This window comes from Amia ocellicauda, chromosome 8 (genome assembly GCF_036373705.1).
Source record: "Amia ocellicauda isolate fAmiCal2 chromosome 8, fAmiCal2.hap1, whole genome shotgun sequence".
NCBI lineage: Eukaryota > Metazoa > Chordata > Actinopteri > Amiiformes > Amiidae > Amia > Amia ocellicauda.
Window position 1 is genome coordinate 44192311 of NC_089857.1, and position 21271 is coordinate 44213581.

At 45.2% G+C, this 21271-nt stretch overlaps 1 protein-coding gene across 1 annotated transcript; it reads left to right on the forward strand.

Annotated features, from left to right (window-relative positions):
• The first annotated feature begins 13470 nt into the window (after positions 1 to 13470).
• LOC136755156 (signal recognition particle 19 kDa protein) lies at positions 13471 to 16185 on the forward strand. Its single transcript, XM_066711609.1, has 5 exons — positions 13471 to 13923; positions 14240 to 14315; positions 14403 to 14474; positions 14775 to 14883; positions 15535 to 16185. The coding sequence occupies exons 1-5, from the start codon at positions 13886 to 13888 to the stop codon at positions 15663 to 15665; spliced, it is 426 nt and encodes a 141-aa protein (XP_066567706.1). The 5' UTR covers positions 13471 to 13885; the 3' UTR covers positions 15666 to 16185.
• The last annotated feature ends 5086 nt before the right edge of the window (positions 16186 to 21271 follow it).

Here is a 21271-nt window from a genome sequence, read left to right on the forward strand (position 1 = left end):
ATCCTGGAAGAGACACTCCCATCAGGAGAGAAATGTGTCAGCATAGGATAAAGGTGATCACTCAGAATCACTCTGTCATGATTTCCAGTGACCCTTCCCTCTAAGGAGACAAGACCCAAACCATGCCAGGAAAATGACCCCAACAGCACAACAGAGCCTCCGGACCCCCTCACTGTAGGGGTCCCACACATGCACTCGCCCACTTGTCCAGAACACGAGCCAGTTGAGCATCTGTGTGACTGGAGCTCCTGCCATTGGTGCCCCAATAATGACCCCTCTTTCACAGTCACTTAGATCCTTTCCTCTTGATTAAAAACCGAGGTCAACTGGACCTGCTCAGCATTTGTATACATGCCACAGAGCATGATAGGATGTTAATTGCTTTTACTACGTGGGGACTTGATTCAAGTCTTTAAAATCATGTAAGGAAGGCATCGACCACATCAAACCAGAGGAGCTTTTCCAGATCAGCAGGGACACACGCACCCGGGACACAAATGGAAATTGGGCTTCAAGGCATTCAAGACAGAAAACAGGAGACACTTCTTCACACAGAGAGGCGTCACAATCTGAACAAACTCCCCAGCGATGTGGCTGAAGAGACAATTTGGGAACATTCAAAAACAGACTGGATAGGATCCTTGATCACTTAGTTATTAATGGACACCAAACGAGCACGATGGGGCGAATGGCCTCCTCTCGATTGTCTTATGTTCTTATTCAAACATGCGAGACAAAACAATCCAATCCATCCATATTGATCACAACTTGTTTAGTTTCAGTTAAGACTTAAGGCTCTGAGTGTGTGATGCGATAGAGCAGCTGTCTCTTTGACTGCGGGCGTCGTGTCTCGTCGGCTCGTCCTCTCCGGCACTAGAAGATCGGCTGGGGTCTGTTTCTCTCTGGTGCGGACACTGCCATCTGCTAAGAAATAAATAATAATAATAATAATAATAATAATAATAATAATAATGACAAAACAGGCAGGGAGATGTTTGGGAGGGACTCAGGTTTGTCACAATTTAAATGTCAGGAGGATGTTTCAGGTCTACATTTATTTATTTTCTTTCTTTTTTGTGGGGCTTCAGTTTAGTCTCCAGAAAGAGCAGCTTCGGCGAACAGTAAACCTGGGGGATGAAAGCGCCACTGGTTTTCAAACTGCCTCCAATGAATCGCTTAAAGCAGGCCTGCAAACTCGGTTCTTCACAGAATGACAGTCTCTTCACAATCCAGGAGACATTTCAATCTGGCAGAAACACTTTTCCTTTTAAGTAGCTTTCGGAAAAAGTTTAAAATTTCCAATATAAGAAAAACTCACCAGAATACCAGCCTCACAGACTTGCTGACAGCCTCTTATTTTATCCTGTCTGGGTATATTTCAGTGTAATACATCTTCATATACAATGTTTTGTTTTCAGCGGCATTAATATTTTAAAACCGTTGCCTTGAACATTTGTCCTTTGGTAGCTGGTATTGTGCTATTTTCTGTTTGTTTTTATTCATTTATTCTATTTTTATTGGAACTGTTTGTATCGACTGGATTGCGGGTGAGTTGTTCTTGCAATTTGACAATTTGCTAATCTGTAGTTATTGCGTGTAAAACGGAAATGTTTTAGTTGTAGCATCTGCTTCCACTAGATGGCAGTGTTATATAGACATCTTTTAAGAGAGGCCCGCAAAGACGCAAGTGAGCAAGATAGACACCCATACATGCAATTAAAACATAATCAGGGACAAATACAAATAGCCAGGGAAGGGACGAAAGACACATGACTTTTAGACTGTGGATCAGACACACACAGCTGTCTGCCTGTTGAGGTCAGAGTGGAATATGCGTCTGAAGGACAAGGAGGGAAGAAAACCCTCGCAGCAGTTTCTTAAAGCACTTTGCTCAGTTTAATCCACAGGGCTGCCCCTCTCAGTGCCCCTATTTCTGCTTACAGGATTATAGTTTTATTTGTATCAACTGCACCAAATAAATAAATAAATAAATAAAAACATCCAAATGACTCCCACAGGCTTAAAAACATATATGTGTGTGTGTTTTCCCCCCTTCATTACCACTAATTCAGTTTAAACATGAAACCATTGACACACGTTATGTTTTGGATGGTGTTGGCAGGTGCCGTAGATAGAGGGCATTGATTTGGGCTTTTATCATTCCAGTTCTGGAGTCTTACCTTCAGAAATGAGCCGATGATATCTGTGCTGCTGCCCTGTGGGTTTGGCGTGTGCTGTTGAGGCCCTCTGACAGTCATGTATAAACTGAGCGGCTCTGCGGGCTGGAGGGGTCGGCGGCGGCCGCCTCGCTGTTCACAGGGCTTAGGAGAATCACACTTTCTTTGACAAGCTGTTGCTGATAACATCTTAATCTTTTACGCAATATTTACAAGTAGTTAAGTCAATAGTGTGGCTAAATATTGGTATGTGCATATTTCAATTATTATTATTGTGATTTACTGTGGTAACGAATGGATGGTAAAACTGTATATTTATTGTAGCCATTATAGGTTTTATGTATGGGATCTAAAAATAAACTATTCTTAACCAGTTAAAACCATAATTTCTAAATTACATCAAAAATAACAATAATCGCTTTCCCTTCTCATGCTGTTACTGCAATAATCCTTCAGTAAATTCCCACTGCGTGTGTGCGGAGCTGTACAGTGTGATCAAACCCGGTGACCTTTTCTGTGCTTTGTGTTAAAGCCGCAGTGAAAATACATTAAACATCGTCCGGCTAAACTGGGAGAAGCATGCAAACCCCTGGAGCTGTTTGGTTTCTTTTCAAATGTGACTGAGTTCAACCAAACCGGGGAGAAACGCACGGCACATGACGGATGATCGCCACCCCTGTACCGTGAATTAACATTTATTTAAAAATCTACTCTAGGAAGTCCAAAAGGTTTCAATTGAACAGCTCGGAGGTCGAGTGCCCCCAAGGTCGTGCTTCTTGCAGTCACATGAGAATCAAAGGTTGTTCACCTCGCCTCTTGACTCGGAGGTTGCCTGGATCTTTAGGTGACAAATGCAATGCAAATCAAACCTCTACAACACGAGCAAGCTATTTAAAAAGGATGACTCTTCTGGTGGACCCTGGCTGGCGGGGTTTCAGAGCAGTGACAAAGAACTAATTGGATTTCACAGTTAAAGTACAATGCACTGGGCTTTCTCCCAGTCTGATGCACTGTGCTGCCGCCCTGATTATCCACCTAGACTGCTTCTCTATTACCTGAGAGAGAAAACTTCAGTTCTCCAGCAGATTGTGGAGCTGGCCCACCTGCTGACACATGTTTTAGCACTTGCAGACAGCTGCTGGAGGCGGACGGGTGTGGGGGAGGAGGTGACAAGTAGCATTGGACACATTCAGAAACATCTCACTGCCACACTGAGACCTGGACCTCATGAACATGTTGACTTGACAGCCAATCGCAAACTAAATCCCCAGAGCCCGATAGCGGCTTTACACGAGAACGTGAGCGACAGAGTGGCCAGAGGAAGACATTGGGCTCATCCTGCTACTGGCGAGTATCTCAATAATCCAGTAATCTCACTAAGCCGATTCCTACAGTGTCCCAGGGGGTTTGCTTCAGAAATGTTGCTGGGGAGTTTGCACCCCCTGTGACTCTGTAGAAGAAGGCAAAAGAAACAATCCTCTGTCAAACAAAAAGCTGCCGTGAAGCATTGGATTTGGATTTTGTGATTGCTGGTGGAGTTACAGTCCTGACCTGGAACAAGCTACAGCTCAGTGTCTCTACTACATCACATTTGTTTCTCCCGAATAAGAAAACAGCACCATGAAGGCCCCAATCAGCAGTTTCTCCTCTGATTTGAAATGTAACGCCTTCCTTTCTTATTTTGTTCATCAGTTCTGCGAGCCATTCTTTAACAAGCTTATTAGTAAACTGCACAACCTCATTCACAAAGTAACAAACTAGTTAATTAAATTGTTGAAGCCCGAAGGCAGTGGCTACACACTCGTTTAAATAATGTAATGGTTCGGGGAGAATAAAAAGTGATTTCAATCCGTGCAGAGCCAGAGTAATCCCAGGTGAGATTGATTAATCTGAGAGCCGTGGATTTCTGGGAGAATAATGATTATTTCCGCCTTGCCCTGTGACCTGGCAATCCGCTATTCTTCATGTTTTATTTTCAGATTGTTTAAGCCATGCTCAGACTGCGGCACAATTAAGAGACAGGGCCGCGAAACTGACTGCGCAGATGAAGTGGCTCAAATAATGACCTTTTTAAAGATTATTCCTAACGATGTGTTGTGACAATTAAGAAGAGTAAGCTGATGTCTGCTGGTATCACTTCTATTTAGAAAGGTTGATATCTTACACTCAGAATTACTCAGAAATCCAATTACCATAAACAGGTTTTTTGTATTATAGCAATTTCCACTTAGTGTCCCCTCCCCCTGTGGTTGAATATTCAAACTGCCCTGGAGAATCCATGTTTCACTGAGCGAGAGGAAAGCATAGAGTTGTGTGTAAAAACTGGTGAATTGATAACTTAAATACTGGTTATAAATAAACTGGTCGCCAGTGCTGGGATTGCAGCCGTATAATAATGGAGAAATATCCCATTGTCACAGAGATATACTGCCTTACTATCTTCCCAAGAGGAACCGGCTTCACCTGAGAAATGCCATTGAGACAGCACTGAGAGGTAACTCTGCATTTTACTGATACCAAGAATACAGTTCTCTTGGATTATTATTATTTTTATTAAAAATCCTGCCACATCCCCTCAGTACTATTACTACTGAGACTAACCCAGCAACTATCACTGGAACTAACCTGCCTGATACCAAAACTACATACTCCACTTACTACATATTCCATCATATATTACACACAAAGTACCGTCTCAGACAAAGCATCATTACAGAAGTCGAGTTCCAAATGAAACACTTTGTTTAACCAGATCGCTGCTCTTTTCACCGGCCACCACTGTTTGATATTGTAGGAATAATTCGATAAGTAAAACCTCTCTTCTTGTGGTAGAAACAGCCTCACTTTCTCCCCCCTGTTTCTCTCCCTTCCCCTCTCCTTACCACCCCACCACACACACACACACACACACACACACACACACACACACAGTCTCCTGAGCTCTCCCAGTGGTTTGACGCGGCTGCTGTCGATGCTGTTCCACTGGCTGACCCGTCAGCCCCGGCGCAGGTGGAGTGAAATACCAGCCGCCGCCAACACGGAGCCTCACTGGGCCATATAATGTCACTGCACTCCACATCCATTTCAATGGCACTGCCAGGAAGCGTGACTCCAATGCAGCGCTGCTGCTCCTGCTCAGCTTTAGAGCAGTGTCTTTAAACCTCTACATGACGGCCACTGCACTGATTTGTGTGTGTGAGTGGTTTTCTTATGGGTGGCACAGTGGCACAGTGGCTAGTGCTGCTGCCTCACAGCTCCAGGGGTCCCAGGCTTGAGTCTTAGCTCAGGGTGCCTGTCTGTGTGGAGTTTGCATGTTCTCCCCATGTCTATGTGGGGTTTCCCCAAAGATATGCAGGTTAGGTTAATTGGCCATGCTAAAAATGCTGTGTGTGTTGCCCAGTGATGGCCTGGTGTCCTGTCCCGGGTGTATTCCTGCCTTGCACCCTATGCCTGCTGGGAGCAGCTCTGGCTTGCCTGTGACCCTCACCAGGATAAGTGGTTTTGAAAATGGATGGACTGGTTTTCTCTTCTCCGCAGTCAGCTGAGGCTTCACAGCTCCCTGTCTGGGGCTGAATGTGTTCAGCAAACTCTCACACAACTGATAACTCAGTATATTTACTGAAGAATATTTATTAAACCACATGCATTGTTTCAAATGAAGGGTGTAAATATGTAAATACCAGGCTGACCTGTTCTTTGTGCTTCCAGTAGTGCTGAACTGTGATGATCTAGTCTTTATCACCAATAATCATGTCCACTACACATTATGAGTGTATCAGTATTTAAGTCTAACAACATGCTGTGTTGATAGACAGTATAGAGTCACACAGGGTGCTGGTGACTTGATATTATCGGTTGCATATTAATGAACGCGTACTTTTAATTTTATAATGTATTGTGGACAAATCGAGGTCACTTAGCAAGGCTTTGTTTGCCATTGCTAATTAAAATCAGCAAACTTGCTTATTTTATATTTTAACACAATTGCAGAAGCCTATGCATTTTCTCACATTAAAGAGTCAAGAATTTGAATGACTTCAATTTGAGAAATTGCTTTAGAAAACCAGCTTTCTAGAGAGAAATGTAATGATGGCTTTAAACAACATACTGTTTAGATGAATGGAAAGCAGTTATGAGAGTCGGCTCCCAGTATTTTACTGTGTTGTACACTTTACCTCCTAATTGAATCTGACAATAGGTGATTGAATTTTACAAACAAATATAATTAGGATCAATCTAATTTGGGTGCATTTCGGTCTCTGCTACTCCTAGCGGTGGTTCCAGGCGTCAAGATCACATCCCTCATTAGAGCCGCGCCGGCGTCGCAGGATGCATCGCACACAGCGCTCCAGGCGCCTGGCCTTGTGGACTGGACAGTGTGGCGTTACGCAGAAGACGTCCGCCTGCTATTGGCTCATGAAGCGGCTTTTTAACAAAGAAAGGGAGGCAGGAGGGAAGACAAGACACCTGTGCCAGGAAAGGCTGAATAACAATGTGGGAAACTTTCACGGGTGTCCGAGGGGCAGGGATGTAAAGACTAATCATGTTGACATGCGATCTGGGGAACTCTCCTTCACGTCTGTCTGTCTGTCTTTCTGTTCCAGCCACACTTCATGACGCCCTCCGAACACTTCCCTTCCTGTTGCCACGTCTCTGTCTCGGCGTCGCAGGCGGCCGCGCGGCCTGCAGCCAGAGCCTCCAGCTCGTACCCGTGTGTGGCTTTGTGGAGAAGGGGGGAAATGGGAGAGAGTATCTGCGTGAAACATTGATCAGGCACTTTACAGCCCCCTGGGGGACCATGTCTTTGAGGCTCTCAGCTCTGCGGCGGAACAAAAACAAACGGCCTCATGTGTGACTTTCACTGCGGTGTCCCGGGTCTTACTCTTCTTATCTACAGGCTTTCCTGGCGTTATGTGAGAACAAAGAGGAAAGTGAGGGAGGGAAATGGCCAATACAGGTCTCTTGTGCACTCCTGTGGCATGTAGAGATTCCCACCCTGCTGTTCTGGGAGGCAGGAGGTCAGTCTCACCTCACCTCAAAGCATTGAGAGGTAACTGGTATTACTCAAGTCGTGTCCAGATTACAGTAGAGACTGCAGGGTCCAGGCCTCCTGCGCTGCTGGGTTCTGCCCAGTGGAAATCAGTTTCTGGTACTGGGTTACTGGGTGAGAGGTTTATTATGATAATTCAAAGGTTTGACTTAATCTGGGACTAATGTTTCTGTTTGTTTGTTTCTTCTCTTTCTTAAAAAAACCCCACATATATACAGGTCCGTCTTTTCATAATATTTTTGAATATCATTATTATTATGAATGTTTACACACAAACACCGTGGGGGTTTATCAGTGCATTTGCACAGAATGACCAGATGCACCTCGGCACAGCGCTCCCCCACAATCCCTCTGCTTTGATCATCATTATTGTGATTTTCTTGCTCGCAGCTATGAAGGCGCTCCTGGGGGGAGCCTAATGGCTTCACTTTGTTTACCCGAACTCAACTGTTTACTGTGACAGTCTGAATAAATTTGCCCCTGTCAACAGCATGGTTGGTTTTAGAGGGGGAGACAGCGGGTAGCAAGACACCTTTAGCTCCAGTGGAATTTATAGCCAAACAGCCAGAGAGTGATTCTGGGGACGTGGCTAAATTAGGGGCACCTTTCTGTGACCGAGAGAGGGGGAGGTGGCCGATGTCAATAGTGCCGGAGACAAGCGACCCTGAGAGAGATAAGGGAAGGGAGAGACATTCTTGACAACTGCTGGACTCTCAGCACTTTCCCCAACACATTCGGCACTGGCTTTCCATTTCGTGCTATACTTCAGTGCAGGGAGCGCTGCATCAGTGGGGCGTCCTGCTCATCTCTCAGTCTGAACAACTGCATTCCTCTGCCCGTCGTAGAGATAAGAGATTAAAATAAGTCTTCTTTTGTTTTGGGTGAAGATACGTCCGCGGAAGTAAGCTTTCGCTCTTTTCTGTGGTCAGGCTTCCTCACATCATCAAAAGTGAGACTTGGGCGATAAACACACTAAACTAATATCATTTAATTTTCCAAATGGGTCTTTATGAAAACAAAAATAACAATAGACACATAAACATGAATGCTCTTGTCCTCCACTGATCTGAAATCAATCACAGGGGTCGATCTGTCCAAAAGCCTCTTCAGAAAGGAGCGGGACTTCAGGAAGATAAGCGAGTCTAAATTCCCTGATTAAATGAGCTCCAATTTAGAGGAGTCACTGTGCTGTGTCTGTTTCTTTATCTAATCAGACAGGAGAGTCCTATGCCTCCCCTTACATAGCTTCTCAAGCATGCCTCGGTGAAAAACTGTCTACATTCGACGGCTGGGCCTTTAATTACGGCTCTTATGTAAGCTCCAAACTCTCATGTCTGAGAAAAATAACTCGTCTTTTTGTGTCACAAGCCGTACCAAAGGGAACCAACAGGGCGAATAAACACACGTGGCTGATTAATGCTTTATTTACTGCTTATTTAAAATACTCCTCTCTGGATGATGTCCACAGTGTCTGTGTTCAGGAGTCAGTGTGTTGTGCTCCTCTCTGGATGATGTCCACAGTGCATTTGTTCAGGAGTCAGTGTGTTGTGCTCCTCTCTGGATGATGTCCACAGTGCATTTGTTCAGGAGTCAGTGTGTTGTGCTCCTCTCTGGATGATGTCCACAGTGTCTGTGTTCAGGAGTCAGTGTGTTGTGCTCCTCTCTGGATGATGTCCACAGTGCATTTGTTCAGGAGTCAGTGTGTTGTGCTCCTCTCTGGATGATGTCCACAGTGCATTTGTTCAGGAGTCAGTGTGTTGTGCTCCTCTCTGGATGATGTCCACAGTGTCTGTGTTCAGGAGTCAGTGTGTTGTGCTCCTCTCTGGATGATGTCCACAGTGTCTGTGTTCAGGAGTCAGTGTGTTGTGCTCCTCTCTGGATGATGTCCACAGTGCATTTGTTCAGGAGTCAGTGTGTTGTGCTCCTCTCTGGATGATGTCCACAGTGTCTGTGTTCAGGAGTCAGTGTGTTGTGCTCCTCTCTGGATGATGTCCACAGTGTCTGTGTTCAGGAGTCAGTGTGTTGTGCTCCTCTCTGGATGATGTCCACAGTGCATTTGTTCAGGAGTCAGTGTGTTGTGCTCCTCTCTGGATGATGTCCACAGTGCATTTGTTCAGGAGTCAGTGTGTTGTGCTCCTCTCTGGATGATGTCCACAGTGCATTTGTTCAGGAGTCAGTGTGTTGTGCTCCTCTCTGGATGATGTCCACAGTGCATTTGTTCAGGAGTCAGTGTGTTGTGCTCCTCTCTGGATGATGTCCACAGTGCATTTGTTCAGGAGTCAGTGTGTTGTGCTCCTCTCTGGATGATGTCCACAGTGTCTGTGTTCAGGAGTCAGTGTGTTGTGCTCCTCTCTGGATGATGTCCACAGTGCATTTGTTCAGGAGTCAGTGTGTTGTGCTCCTCTCTGGATGATGTCCACAGTGCATTTGTTCAGGAGTCAGTGTGTTGTGCTCCTCTCTGGATGATGTCCACAGTGCATTTGTTCAGGAGTCAGTGTGTTGTGCTCCTCTCTGGATGATGTCCACAGTGTCTGTGTTCAGGAGTCAGTGTGTTGTGCTCCTCTCTGGATGATGTCCACAGTGTCTGTGTTCAGGAGTCAGTGTGTTGTGCTCCTCTCTGGATGATGTCCACAGTGTCTGTGTTCAGGAGTCAGTGTGTTGTGCTCCTCTCTGGATGATGTCCACAGTGCATTTGTTCAGGAGTCAGTGTGTTGTGCTCCTCTCTGGATGATGTCCACAGTGCATTTGTTCAGGAGTCAGTGTGTTGTGCTCCTCTCTGGATGATGTCCACAGTGCATTTGTTCAGGAGTCAGTGTGTTGTGCTCCTCTCTGGATGATGTCCACAGTGCATTTGTTCAGGAGTCAGTGTGTTGTGCTCCTCTCTGGATGATGTCCACAGTGCATTTGTTCAGGAGTCAGTGTGTTGTGCTCCTCTCTGGATGATGTCCACAGTGCATTTGTTCAGGAGTCAGTGTGTTGTGCTCCTCTCTGGATGATGTCCACAGTGTCTGTGTTCAGGAGTCAGTGTGTTGTGCTCCTCTCTGGATGATGTCCACAGTGTCTGTGTTCAGGAGTCAGTGTGTTGTGCTCCTCTCTGGATGATGTCCACAGTGCATTTGTTCAGGAGTCAGTGTGTTGTGCTCCTCTCTGGATGATGTCCACAGTGCATTTGTTCAGGAGTCAGTGTGTTGTGCTCCTCTCTGGATGATGTCCACAGTGCATTTGTTCAGGAGTCAGTGTGTTGTGCTCCTCTCTGGATGATGTCCACAGTGTCTGTGTTCAGGAGTCAGTGTGTTGTGCTCCTCTCTGGATGATGTCCACAGTGTCTGTGTTCAGGAGTCAGTGTGTTGTGCTCCTCTCTGGATGATGTCCACAGTGCATTTGTTCAGGAGTCAGTGTGTTGTGCTCCTCTCTGGATGATGTCCACAGTGCATTTGTTCAGGAGTCAGTGTGTTGTGCTCCTCTCTGGATGATGTCCACAGTGCATTTGTTCAGGAGTCAGTGTGTTGTGCTCCTCTCTGGATGATGTCCACAGTGTCTGTGTTCAGGAGTCAGTGTGTTGTGCTCCTCTCTGGATGATGTCCACAGTGCATTTGTTCAGGAGTCAGTGTGTTGTGCTCCTCTCTGGATGATGTCCACAGTGCATTTGTTCAGGAGTCAGTGTGTTGTGCTCCTCTCTGGATGATGTCCACAGTGCATTTGTTCAGGAGTCAGTGTGTTGTGCTCCTCTCTGGATGATGTCCACAGTGTCTGTGTTCAGGAGTCAGTGTGTTGTGCTCCTCTCTGGATGATGTCCACAGTGCATTTGTTCAGGAGTCAGTGTGTTGTGCTCCTCTCTGGATGATGTCCACAGTGCATTTGTTCAGGAGTCAGTGTGTTGTGCTCCTCTCTGGATGATGTCCACAGTGCATTTGTTCAGGAGTCAGTGTGTTGTGCTCCTCTCTGGATGATGTCCACAGTGTCTGTGTTCAGGAGTCAGTGTGTTGTGCTCCTCTCTGGATGATGTCCACAGTGTCTGTGTTCAGGAGTCAGTGTGTTGTGCTCCTCTCTGGATGATGTCCACAGTGTCTGTGTTCAGGAGTCAGTGTGTTGTGCTCCTCTCTGGATGATGTCCACAGTGCATTTGTTCAGGAGTCAGTGTGTTGTGCTCCTCTCTGGATGATGTCCACAGTGCATTTGTTCAGGAGTCAGTGTGTTGTGCTCCTCTCTGGATGATGTCCACAGTGCATTTGTTCAGGAGTCAGTGTGTTGTGCTCCTCTCTGGATGATGTCCACAGTGCATTTGTTCACGCTGCAGCTGTGAAGGCCGATTTATAGTTGTGCGTAGATACGCGCAGCCGCAGAGGCTCTCAGAGGAGCCGACGTCACTCCTCCGCTCTCTGCGTCAGGCCAGCGCTGATTGGCTGAGCTGTGCAATCCGTAACATTTGGGTTCGATCCGATACCAAGTAATACAGGGCCAGAATCGCCGATACCGATACCGATACCCATAGTGTTTATTATGAAAAGCGGCTTATGTACTTTCATGTAGAGGAGAGCAGTGTGTCGTGGTCGATGAGGCGAATCATCATCAATTGGCTAAATCTGAATACACGTCCATGACCACTAACTACATGGTTTGCAGTCTTTGGAAGGTAAGTGGTAGAATTTCCACCTGTGAGACATAACAAAGAAACGTTTTGCTTTCCGCTGTTAATTACTTAATCACATGCATGTTAAAACACAGGACAGTTTTTAAAGGCAAATAATATATATTATTGTAATTTGAATGTGCAAACATGAAAACAGTTTTGCATAAACAAAGCGCACAATTATTTGTGGAGAACAATGAATGTTTTAAAACGTTCACAGCTTTTATAAATAAGAAAAGTGCAAATAACTCAACAAAAGCACAAACTACAGTCTATATTGAATCAATCTGCTAAAGTAACAGCTAATGATGACCAATTAACACTATGTGTTAAGTTAAAGGGGGGGCTTGAATTGCTGCTAAAGGTATTACTAATCCATATATGTAATTCAGTGAGTGGTGTATAAAGTGAATGAACGTTTGTTTAGTGTCTGTAGTATCGATATTTTGGGATCGACCCGCCCACCCCTAGCAGCTGCAGGAGTAGAGATGGAGTTGCTGGTCAGCGGTTGTCCAATAAGGCTCTGGTTGTGGTTTGCAACCCGTTTCTGCTGCACGGCGTGGGGGACGAGAGCCGGGAAAAGCGGCTCGTACAATATCGTGCGGTGGGATACAGCCTACATGAGCTGCGGGCCTGGCGGCTGAGAAGGACGTGTTTATAGCTCATTCATTTTGACGAGTTTAACTGATAGCCATATGTGTATCTAATTAAATATTTAGTAATGTATATACGAGCGGATATGCAGGAGGAATGTGTGTATGTAAGTTCTAGTGTTAAGTGTCTATCCAACTGTAGCAAGACAATAGAGATCATACGGGATGCAACTTGTGTGTGTCTGTGTAGTTTCTGTAACACGTCATAAACAGTTCACGCGTTCACGACACTTCTGTGCCGCTACATTGCAGACGTCACGGTCTGCGCAGACGGAGCGGTACAGCCCTGGCAGTGCAGCTGCAGACTCGGCACGACGCGCATGGAGGCGCAGCTGAGAGAAGTCAGTCCTCGTCACAGAAGTTCATGCGATCCGAGTCCCTTCGAGTCGATCCGTTAATAATCTTTAATTAGTAGAAATCTGTATTCCTAACCAGTTGGAACACTTAAGGGTTAAATACTCACATACTGATCAAATTAATTACAACAGATTGTTTGTTTGTGTACAATATTGTATATACACTGGTTTCGAATCTGCATTAAACCTGTGCATTCAGAGAAATACACATGTGCAATATTTTGTATGTATTATGGATTTCCTTGCCTTACAAATTCACATAATACGTGGAAATGAGGTGATAATGTAAACGTACACCACTACACATGCATATTCTTTTATTGTTGAACTGTCAATCTTTACAATATTATATTTCTGTTGTACTAATGTGATGAAACTAATCAGACGCTTCATGCCACGACTCGAGGCTGATTCAGTGACTGGGGGCGCTGCTGCAGGGTCTCTGTCTGTGATTGACACGTCTCTGTCACTCAGCGCTCGTCTGTTGTTTAGAAGCCGCGGCTGCACCTGCGCAGTCCCTCTTGAGCAGCTGCGCAGCTGTGCAGACTTTGCAGCCTGTGGATGCGTCGCATTGTGACGTGTTTTCCGGCTGAGGTCATGCAGACGGGTAACTTGGGCAGTTTCGTCGCAGAGTCTGAGTAAAGTCTGCGTGTCGTGAACGCGGCCTCTGTCTCTACCTCCCCGGACCCACACTGTCCGCACAGGCGTCTGTCTCTGCGGGTCCAGGTCTGCCTGTGCCGTCCGGTCTCCACCTCCAGGCTGTGGTCACTCAGTCTGCACCTGGTCAGAGTCCCTCTCTCTCCCGTCACTCTGCGATTTCGTTTATCTATGGTGGGAGTGCTTTCCCGGAAGAACGTCTGATTGACAGATGCTGGAGCCAATAGTATTTGGGTGCCGCCGATGGGTGTGACGTTAGTGGCGAACTACTTCCGGGGCAGCTGTCTGGCCAATCACCGAGCAGCCATTCAGCACGACTGCGGCGGCGCTGTGCGCGGAGCCGTGTGAGGCTTTCACTCAAAATGGCCAACTTAACCACAAACCCGGCCGATAAAGAAAGGTAAGGCCATCTGTGATGAAGTCTTTATAGCATGTCTTCTGTGTCCTGCTGATGGGACGCGTTTGAGCTGCGTTACGGGTCTGTTTTGTATTAATGTCGCGATACTTGCTCAGTGGCGCGTCACGTCACATGTAAACACACGCGTCTGAATCAGATTCGTGCTGTGATGATGATCTTAATCAAAAACAGGTTTGGCGCATCTTAGTGTGCTCTCTCAGGTGTCTGTCTGAAGCTCACAGGATGACAGGCCATGTCTAGTGTTTTGTGTTGATGTCCATCTGAAACCCCGCTCGACTGTCTCGACCATCTGTTTCAGGTTTGTCTGCATCTATCCGGCCTATATCAACAGTAAGAAGACTTTAGCTGAAGGAAGAAGAATAGCAAGTGACAAGGTAACCCGGGCCTCCTTTAAACCATCTTTATTGCCCTCCTATCGCTGCCCCGTGTGTCGGGTACTGATCTTGTTGTCTTGTCCCCAGGCTGTGGAAAACCCAACATGTGGTGAAATCAGGGACGTTTTGACTGCAGCCGGTGCCAACGTTTTAGTGGAGGTACAGTGTGACCTTTCTGACCTCATGAGGGTTCACAATATTCCTCAGTTACTTCATTGAACTAATTTCCTAAAGCAGAACCTTTGAATTAAGTATAGAATTGTATGAGGCACTTATTAAAGAACCAACTCTCTGATCACACAATTTTAAAAATTCAAATTTAAACAGATTATTTAAATTAAGGTTCAATTAAGTAATTGAGAGCTCAGCTGGAACACAAACCAGCAGGGTAGGGGCTCATCCAGGACCATGTAAACCATTGTAATGTGACATTGGTGGATTGTATTTGGATGCTTTCAGAACAAGATGTACTCGAGGGAGTGGAACCGGGACGTGCTGTTCAGAGGGAGGGTACGGGTCCAGCTCAAGAAAGAGGACGGGACTCCGTGTCTGGAAAAGTTTTCATCGAGTGAGTCCCGTTCCCGGCAGCGAAATTGTCCTACAGGCGCGGCCATGCAGGGTCCCAGAACACATCTCCATATACAAATGCTACTGTGCATTGAAATGCCTTGTTCCTACTCGTGACAATGATGTGACACTCAGGTGTGTTCAGCTCCAGCACGTCTGTAGAGGAGAGTTAATTAGGACGTTCACATCCTATCTGACCGCATTCCCACGGGAAGGGACTGGTGCCCGGAGCTCGTGTGCAGCTGCACCGATCGGCACCTGATGTCAGACACCATCAGGATCTCGACACCACAGCACGAGCCGCTTCACACAAAGTTTTTAATCTATAGTGACGATTTATGATGTGCTGATGAACTTATTCAGCCTCGTGCCTTTGTACTGTGGTTTTGAAAGTTATAGAAGTGCTCGTGCTTCGGAAGTGTTGCTGAGGAAGAAGTCTATAATGGGAGTCCTGAGGCCTGGGTTTAGGTAGTTTCCAATGGCATTAAAATAGTCTCTTCTATAAACGCATCTCAGCTGGTTCATGACTTGGTTTTAGCAGCTGTCAGTGCACACTTTATTTATTTTTTTGTCAGTGGGGATTTGGGTTGAATTTGTAGAACTGAACCAGCGCTGTCATTGTAAAGTGATGTTCATCTCTGTCCCGCTGCAGGGAAGGACCTGATGTTCTACGCAGCAGAGATGATCCCCAAGCTGAAGACGAGGACGCAGAAGGCGGGCACAGGGGACCAGGGCGCCCAGCAGGGCGAAGGAGGCAAGAAGGGCAAGAAAAAGAAGAAGTAGCTCTGTGGCCGACCGTGTGAGCGCGGTGAATCTCCGTGCTTCCTCCTGACGGACTCGTGCGGCTGCGCAATCTGCAGCCTATTAGGGAATTCTGCTGATTACTGAAAACGGGAAAAGCGCACGACCACAGGACACCGTGAGGAACGGGAACAACCTCTGACTCGAGAAACCAACAGTCTTTCATTTTATTGTGCGTTTCTTGAGTAGAAATGGAACAATTAAATCATACGCTGATGTGATGCCACGATTACTTAGAGTAATAGGTTACATTAATTTCTGAACTAGTTTATTTTCAGTTTATTCATTTGCTTTATGCGTTGAAAGAGAATGAATTGATCAGGAAAGTGTCTGTGTGTGAAAGGTTTATTCCTCAGTGGTTTTATACCTCATTGTTTTCTCGTGTCTTTTTCAAGGTGTTGGTTTCTTTGTCATTAATTTAACGCACAACACTGCGTCGGAGACCCTGTGACGCCTCGCTGTCGGTTGTGAAATAAATAACTTACGTAAGTTGGCAAATGCTGTTAGGGCTCCTGAGATCTCATTGCATATTCTTTATAAACCTCGCCGTACTCAGATGTATTCACTCCTCCAGTTTGAGTTATGTGATCTGTTTATTTTAATTTTATTTTAAGTGTTGTTCATAAAAGTACCTGCGATGAACGCAGTGATTCAGTCCTAGAGAAAAGACGTTGCCGGTTCAGTGAACATCTCCACGTCAGTTTCCTGTCATTTATTATCCTGTTCTAATTATACCGTGTTCTAAAACTCTTGACCAGTAGTGTATACAGACGGGTGACAAATTGACATCCTGGAAGAGACCACTGCCATCAGGATAGAAATGTGTCAGCATAGGATAAAGATCACCCAGAATGACTCTGAGTCATGATTTGCAGTGACCCTTCCCTCTAAGGGGAGAAGTGGACCCAAACCATGCCAGGAAAATGCCCCCCACAGCATAACAGAGCCTCCGGACCCCCTCACTGTAGGGGTCCAGCAGTCAGGCCTGTCCCGTTGTCTTGGTGTCCCACATGCACTCGCCCACTTGTCCAGAACACGAGCCAGTTGAGCGTCTGTGTGACTGAAGCTCCTGCCATTGGTGCCCCAATAATGACCCCTCTTTCAAAGTCACTTAGATCCTTTCCTCTTGCCATCTTGATCATGTATCATGCAGTACACCTGTTTGGAGGCATCTGCAGTCGTTATGTTCCTCCACTCATTAAGTTAAATTTTTTCCTTTTGTCACCCGTCTGTATATATATATACCCTCCCCTATATGGGACAGACCATGTGACACATTGACAGAGAGCAATAACCATTAAAATAATCCAACAATAAAAAGCTGTTTTTTTATTCTTGTAAGATTTCATGCATCTGCATACAGATGCAGACTCTCACCTCTATAACATATATAAAGTAAACACATTTATTTAATCCAAGCCTGTGTATTGAATAATACTATTAAAAACTATTGCCTTTTAAATCTCAAGTAGTACATCATCCGCTCCTTCATGAACAAGGGAGAGACGCCACGCTTCGGCTCCCTGGGAAGAGAGGCTGAAAGTGAAGCGCCGCAACAATCATCACACAGTTCGATGAGGCGCTGTGAGGGACATTTTCACTGAAAACGCTTGCACCGTGTACATGGAAATCGAGAGCAGATAGGAGATTCCCGGAAGACTTGGAATACAAGGAAAAGGTATGGTATATTAAGTCAAAGTGGTATGTAACTAACCTGTCTAATACAGATGAAACACAAAGCGCTGGGTTGACCTGCATTTGCTGCTATACATGCACATGCACCGATCAGCCATAACATTAGGACCACCTGCCTAATATTGTGTAGTACTATACTTTGTGCTTCACCTTTTCCTTTGCCTTGTATTCCAGTGACCAGTTTGCTCTTGTCTGATACCTTGATGACGTACGTGTTGGTTTGCTAAAGTCGTTTGTGGGCCTACCACCAGCTGATTGAAATAAACTGCGGAGTTCCCCATGTGCACTGCTGTGTGTCAGGCTTCGTGTGGCTCTCCTCTCCACAGTATTCAACACTGAATGTATTATTTCTGGTGATTTCAATTTCAGTGTACACGGTGCAAGCATTTTCAGTGATAATGTCCCTCACGGCACCTCATACTCAGTGACTTTTCTGCAAGTTAACCCGTGTGGCTTTAAGTTCACAGAATCCCTGCACTGACAGGGGATCTCACACACAGCCATGACCCGTGACCCTAGAGCGGTCAACCTTCACATCTCCAGGGGACAGTGTCTGTTGCTGCTGCTAAAAAAGTCTAAAACCTGGAAATGAAACACTTGTTCTTGTTTTCTAATTCTGTAAGAAAAGATGACAGAGAAAAGAGAATATGCATATGCCCTAACTAACAACTTACGGTATTTAGATGCAAAACGTAAAAGAACAGAACAGCATGAAAAGTATTTGAGATCCAACTGTCTTGGATTGCTGTACAGTTTGACTGCTCTGCCACACCTTCCATGTCAGATAGAAGTGGCATCTGCCCTCCTGCCTCACTTACCCCTCTGCTTTGGGCGCTGGAGCCAGGCTTTACCCCCAGGGCCAGGATCGGCTCAAACTGCTGTGGTGAAATGGGTCCCTTATTTGTCAACATCATCCTGTTTCCTGTTTCACGAACGGAAATGTTTGTGTTAAGTGTTCGTGTGAGACATGTCCAAGGAATTTGGGGAATATTTTCAGCCCTTGGGGGGGGGTACAGTACTTTCTCTGGTGTTCCCCTTCCTTATCTGCAACTGCAGGACCTTCCTGGTTTTATCTCCTGATAAAACAAAACACGACTCTGGTGATTGTGTTACACCAGTGTGGTGGTGGCAGAAAATTCTTTAGATTAACAGGAAAAGTTTGAATTTTAATTTGGTTTCCTATCTCACACATTGCCGTTTTGAAGACATGAGAGCTGTGCTTTTCTACTGCAGCTCTGAGTTCTCAAATACTGACCAGGTCAAACAGCCGCCCAGATATTGTAGAAGTAGCTACGACACGCACTGGCTGGAGGAGGCAGCAGGTCACAGCAGCAGCAGTCATTTAGACACATCTGTCATCCATATTCAGACAAATCATAAACGAGAGAACAAGCACACAATCCATGAACGATAGTCTCTGCATCATAGTCTTTTTTATGAGGGGCCGTACAAGCCATTATTCATTCTGGGCTTCTCACATACATACATTTTCACTCTCACATACATACATTCTCCTCTCACATACATACTTTTGCTCTCATGCACATGCAGTCAATGTATACATGTAATATTATATATAATATACACTCACCTAAAGGATTATTAGGAACACCATACTAATACTGTGTTTGACCCCCTTTCGCCTTCAGAACTGCCTTAATTCTACGTGGCATTGATTCAACAAGGTGCTGAAAGCATTCTTTAGAAATGTTGGCCCATATTGATAGGATAGCATCTTGCAGTTGATGGAGATTTGTGGGATGCACATCCAGGGCACGAAGCTCCCGTTCCACCACATCCCAAAGATGCTCTATTGGGTTGAGATCTGGTGACTGTGGGGGCCAGTTTAGTACAGTGAACTCATTGTCATGTTCAAGAAACCAATTTGAAATGATTGGACCTTTGTGATATGGTGCATTATCCTGCTGGAAGTAGCCATCAGAGGATGGGTACATGGTGGTCATAAAGGGATGGACATGGTCAGAAACAATGCTCAGGTAGGCTGTGGCATTTAAATGATGCCCAATTGGCACTAAGGGGCCTAAAGTGTGCCAAGAAAACATCCCCCAGACCATTACACCACCACCACCAGCCTGCACAGTGGTAACAAGGCATGATGGATCCATGTTCTCATTCTGTTTACGCCAAATTCTGACTCTACCATCTGAATGTCTCAACAGAAAATCGAGACTCATCAGACCAGGCAACATTTTTCCAGTCTTCAACTGTCCAATTTTGGTGAGCTTGTGCAAATTGTAGCCTCTTTTTCCTAATTGTAGGGGAGATGAGTGGTACCCGGTGGGGTCTTCTGCTGTTGTAGCCCATCCGCCTCAAGGTTGTACGTGTTGTGGCTTCACAAATGCTTTGCTGCATACCTCAGTTGTAATGAGTGGTTAGTTCAGTCAAAGTTGCTCTTCTATCAGCTTGAATCAGTCGGCCCATTCTCCTCTGACCTCTAGCATCAACAAGGCATTTTCGCCCACAGGACTGCCGCATACTGGATGTTTTTCCCTTTTCACACCATTCTTTGTAAACCCTAGAAATGGTTGTGCGTGAAAATCCCAGTAACTGAGCAGATTGTGAAATACTCAGACAGGCCCGTCTGGCACCAACAACCATGCCACGCTCAAAATTGCTTAAATCACCTTTCTTTCCCATTCAGACATTCAGTTTGGAGTTCAGGAGATTGTCTTGACCAGGACCACACCCCTAAATGCATTGAAGCAACTGCCATGTGATTGGTTGGTTAGATAATTGCATTAATGAGAAATTGAACAGGTGTTCCTAATAATCCTTTAGGTGAGTGTATGTTGTAAGAGCAGAATGTATGCATGTGAGAGAGTATAGTGGAAACGGAAGCGCTGTGATTGGCTGAGTACTGGGTCATGTTCAGGTCACGGTCAGCGTGGACGGTTAAAATTAGCACAGAAATACAACTTGTACGTGCAAAACTATACTTACGCTTTTTATTTGACGCTTACAATTCACTTCTCCGCTCGTTCAATCTCGTTCACACATGCGCAGTTCTGGCTGCGCATGCGCAGTTCTGTACACGCTCGCAGCTCTTTTTGACTGTTTTCACACCCATTCAAACACAGCGTGTAGATCAGGCATCGATAGATGATCACCGCACTATCGATCTCCACTCATCACACATGGCGGACCACACGGCAGCAGAGGCAGTCTAAAAAAGCTTGAGTGGTTTAATGTGCTTTAAGCATAACCATTACTTAGCCACGTCCTACTATGAATAAAGGATGGATATGTTTTTACTAACATAAACAATATGATTATGACCTTAGGCTCTGCGTATATTAATTCACTTAAGGTGAATATCACTTAATGTAGAAAACGCTCAACGTGACTTACTGTATTAAAACTGAGCCGTGTACATCCCATCTATAAATGACAAGACTGACACTTTCCAAACTGTTACACAACATATTGGATGTTTAAAATGACATTAAAAGCATAACTGCCTTGTCTTTTCTAAGCCCTATTTTATTGTAGCCAAGCTGCATTGTGCTTAATGTGGTTTACTGTACTTAAAACTTAACCATTGATATCCAGATTTAATAAATTACAATACTGACGTGAAGTTGATATTGATTGTGTTAAGTTAAACGCTTCTTCATTTGTATAGGCCTGGTAGGTGCGGGTCTTGTCGTTAGTAAAGGATCTACAGTGCATCTGGAAAGTATTCACAGCGCTTCACTTTTTCCACATTTTGTTATGTTACGGCCTTATTCCAAAATGGATTAAATTCATTATTTTCCTAAAAATTCTACAAACAATACCCCATAATGACAGCGTGAAAGAAGTTTGTTTGAAATCTTTGCACATTTATTAAAAATAAAAAACAAAAAAAGTACATAAGTATTCACAGCCTTTGC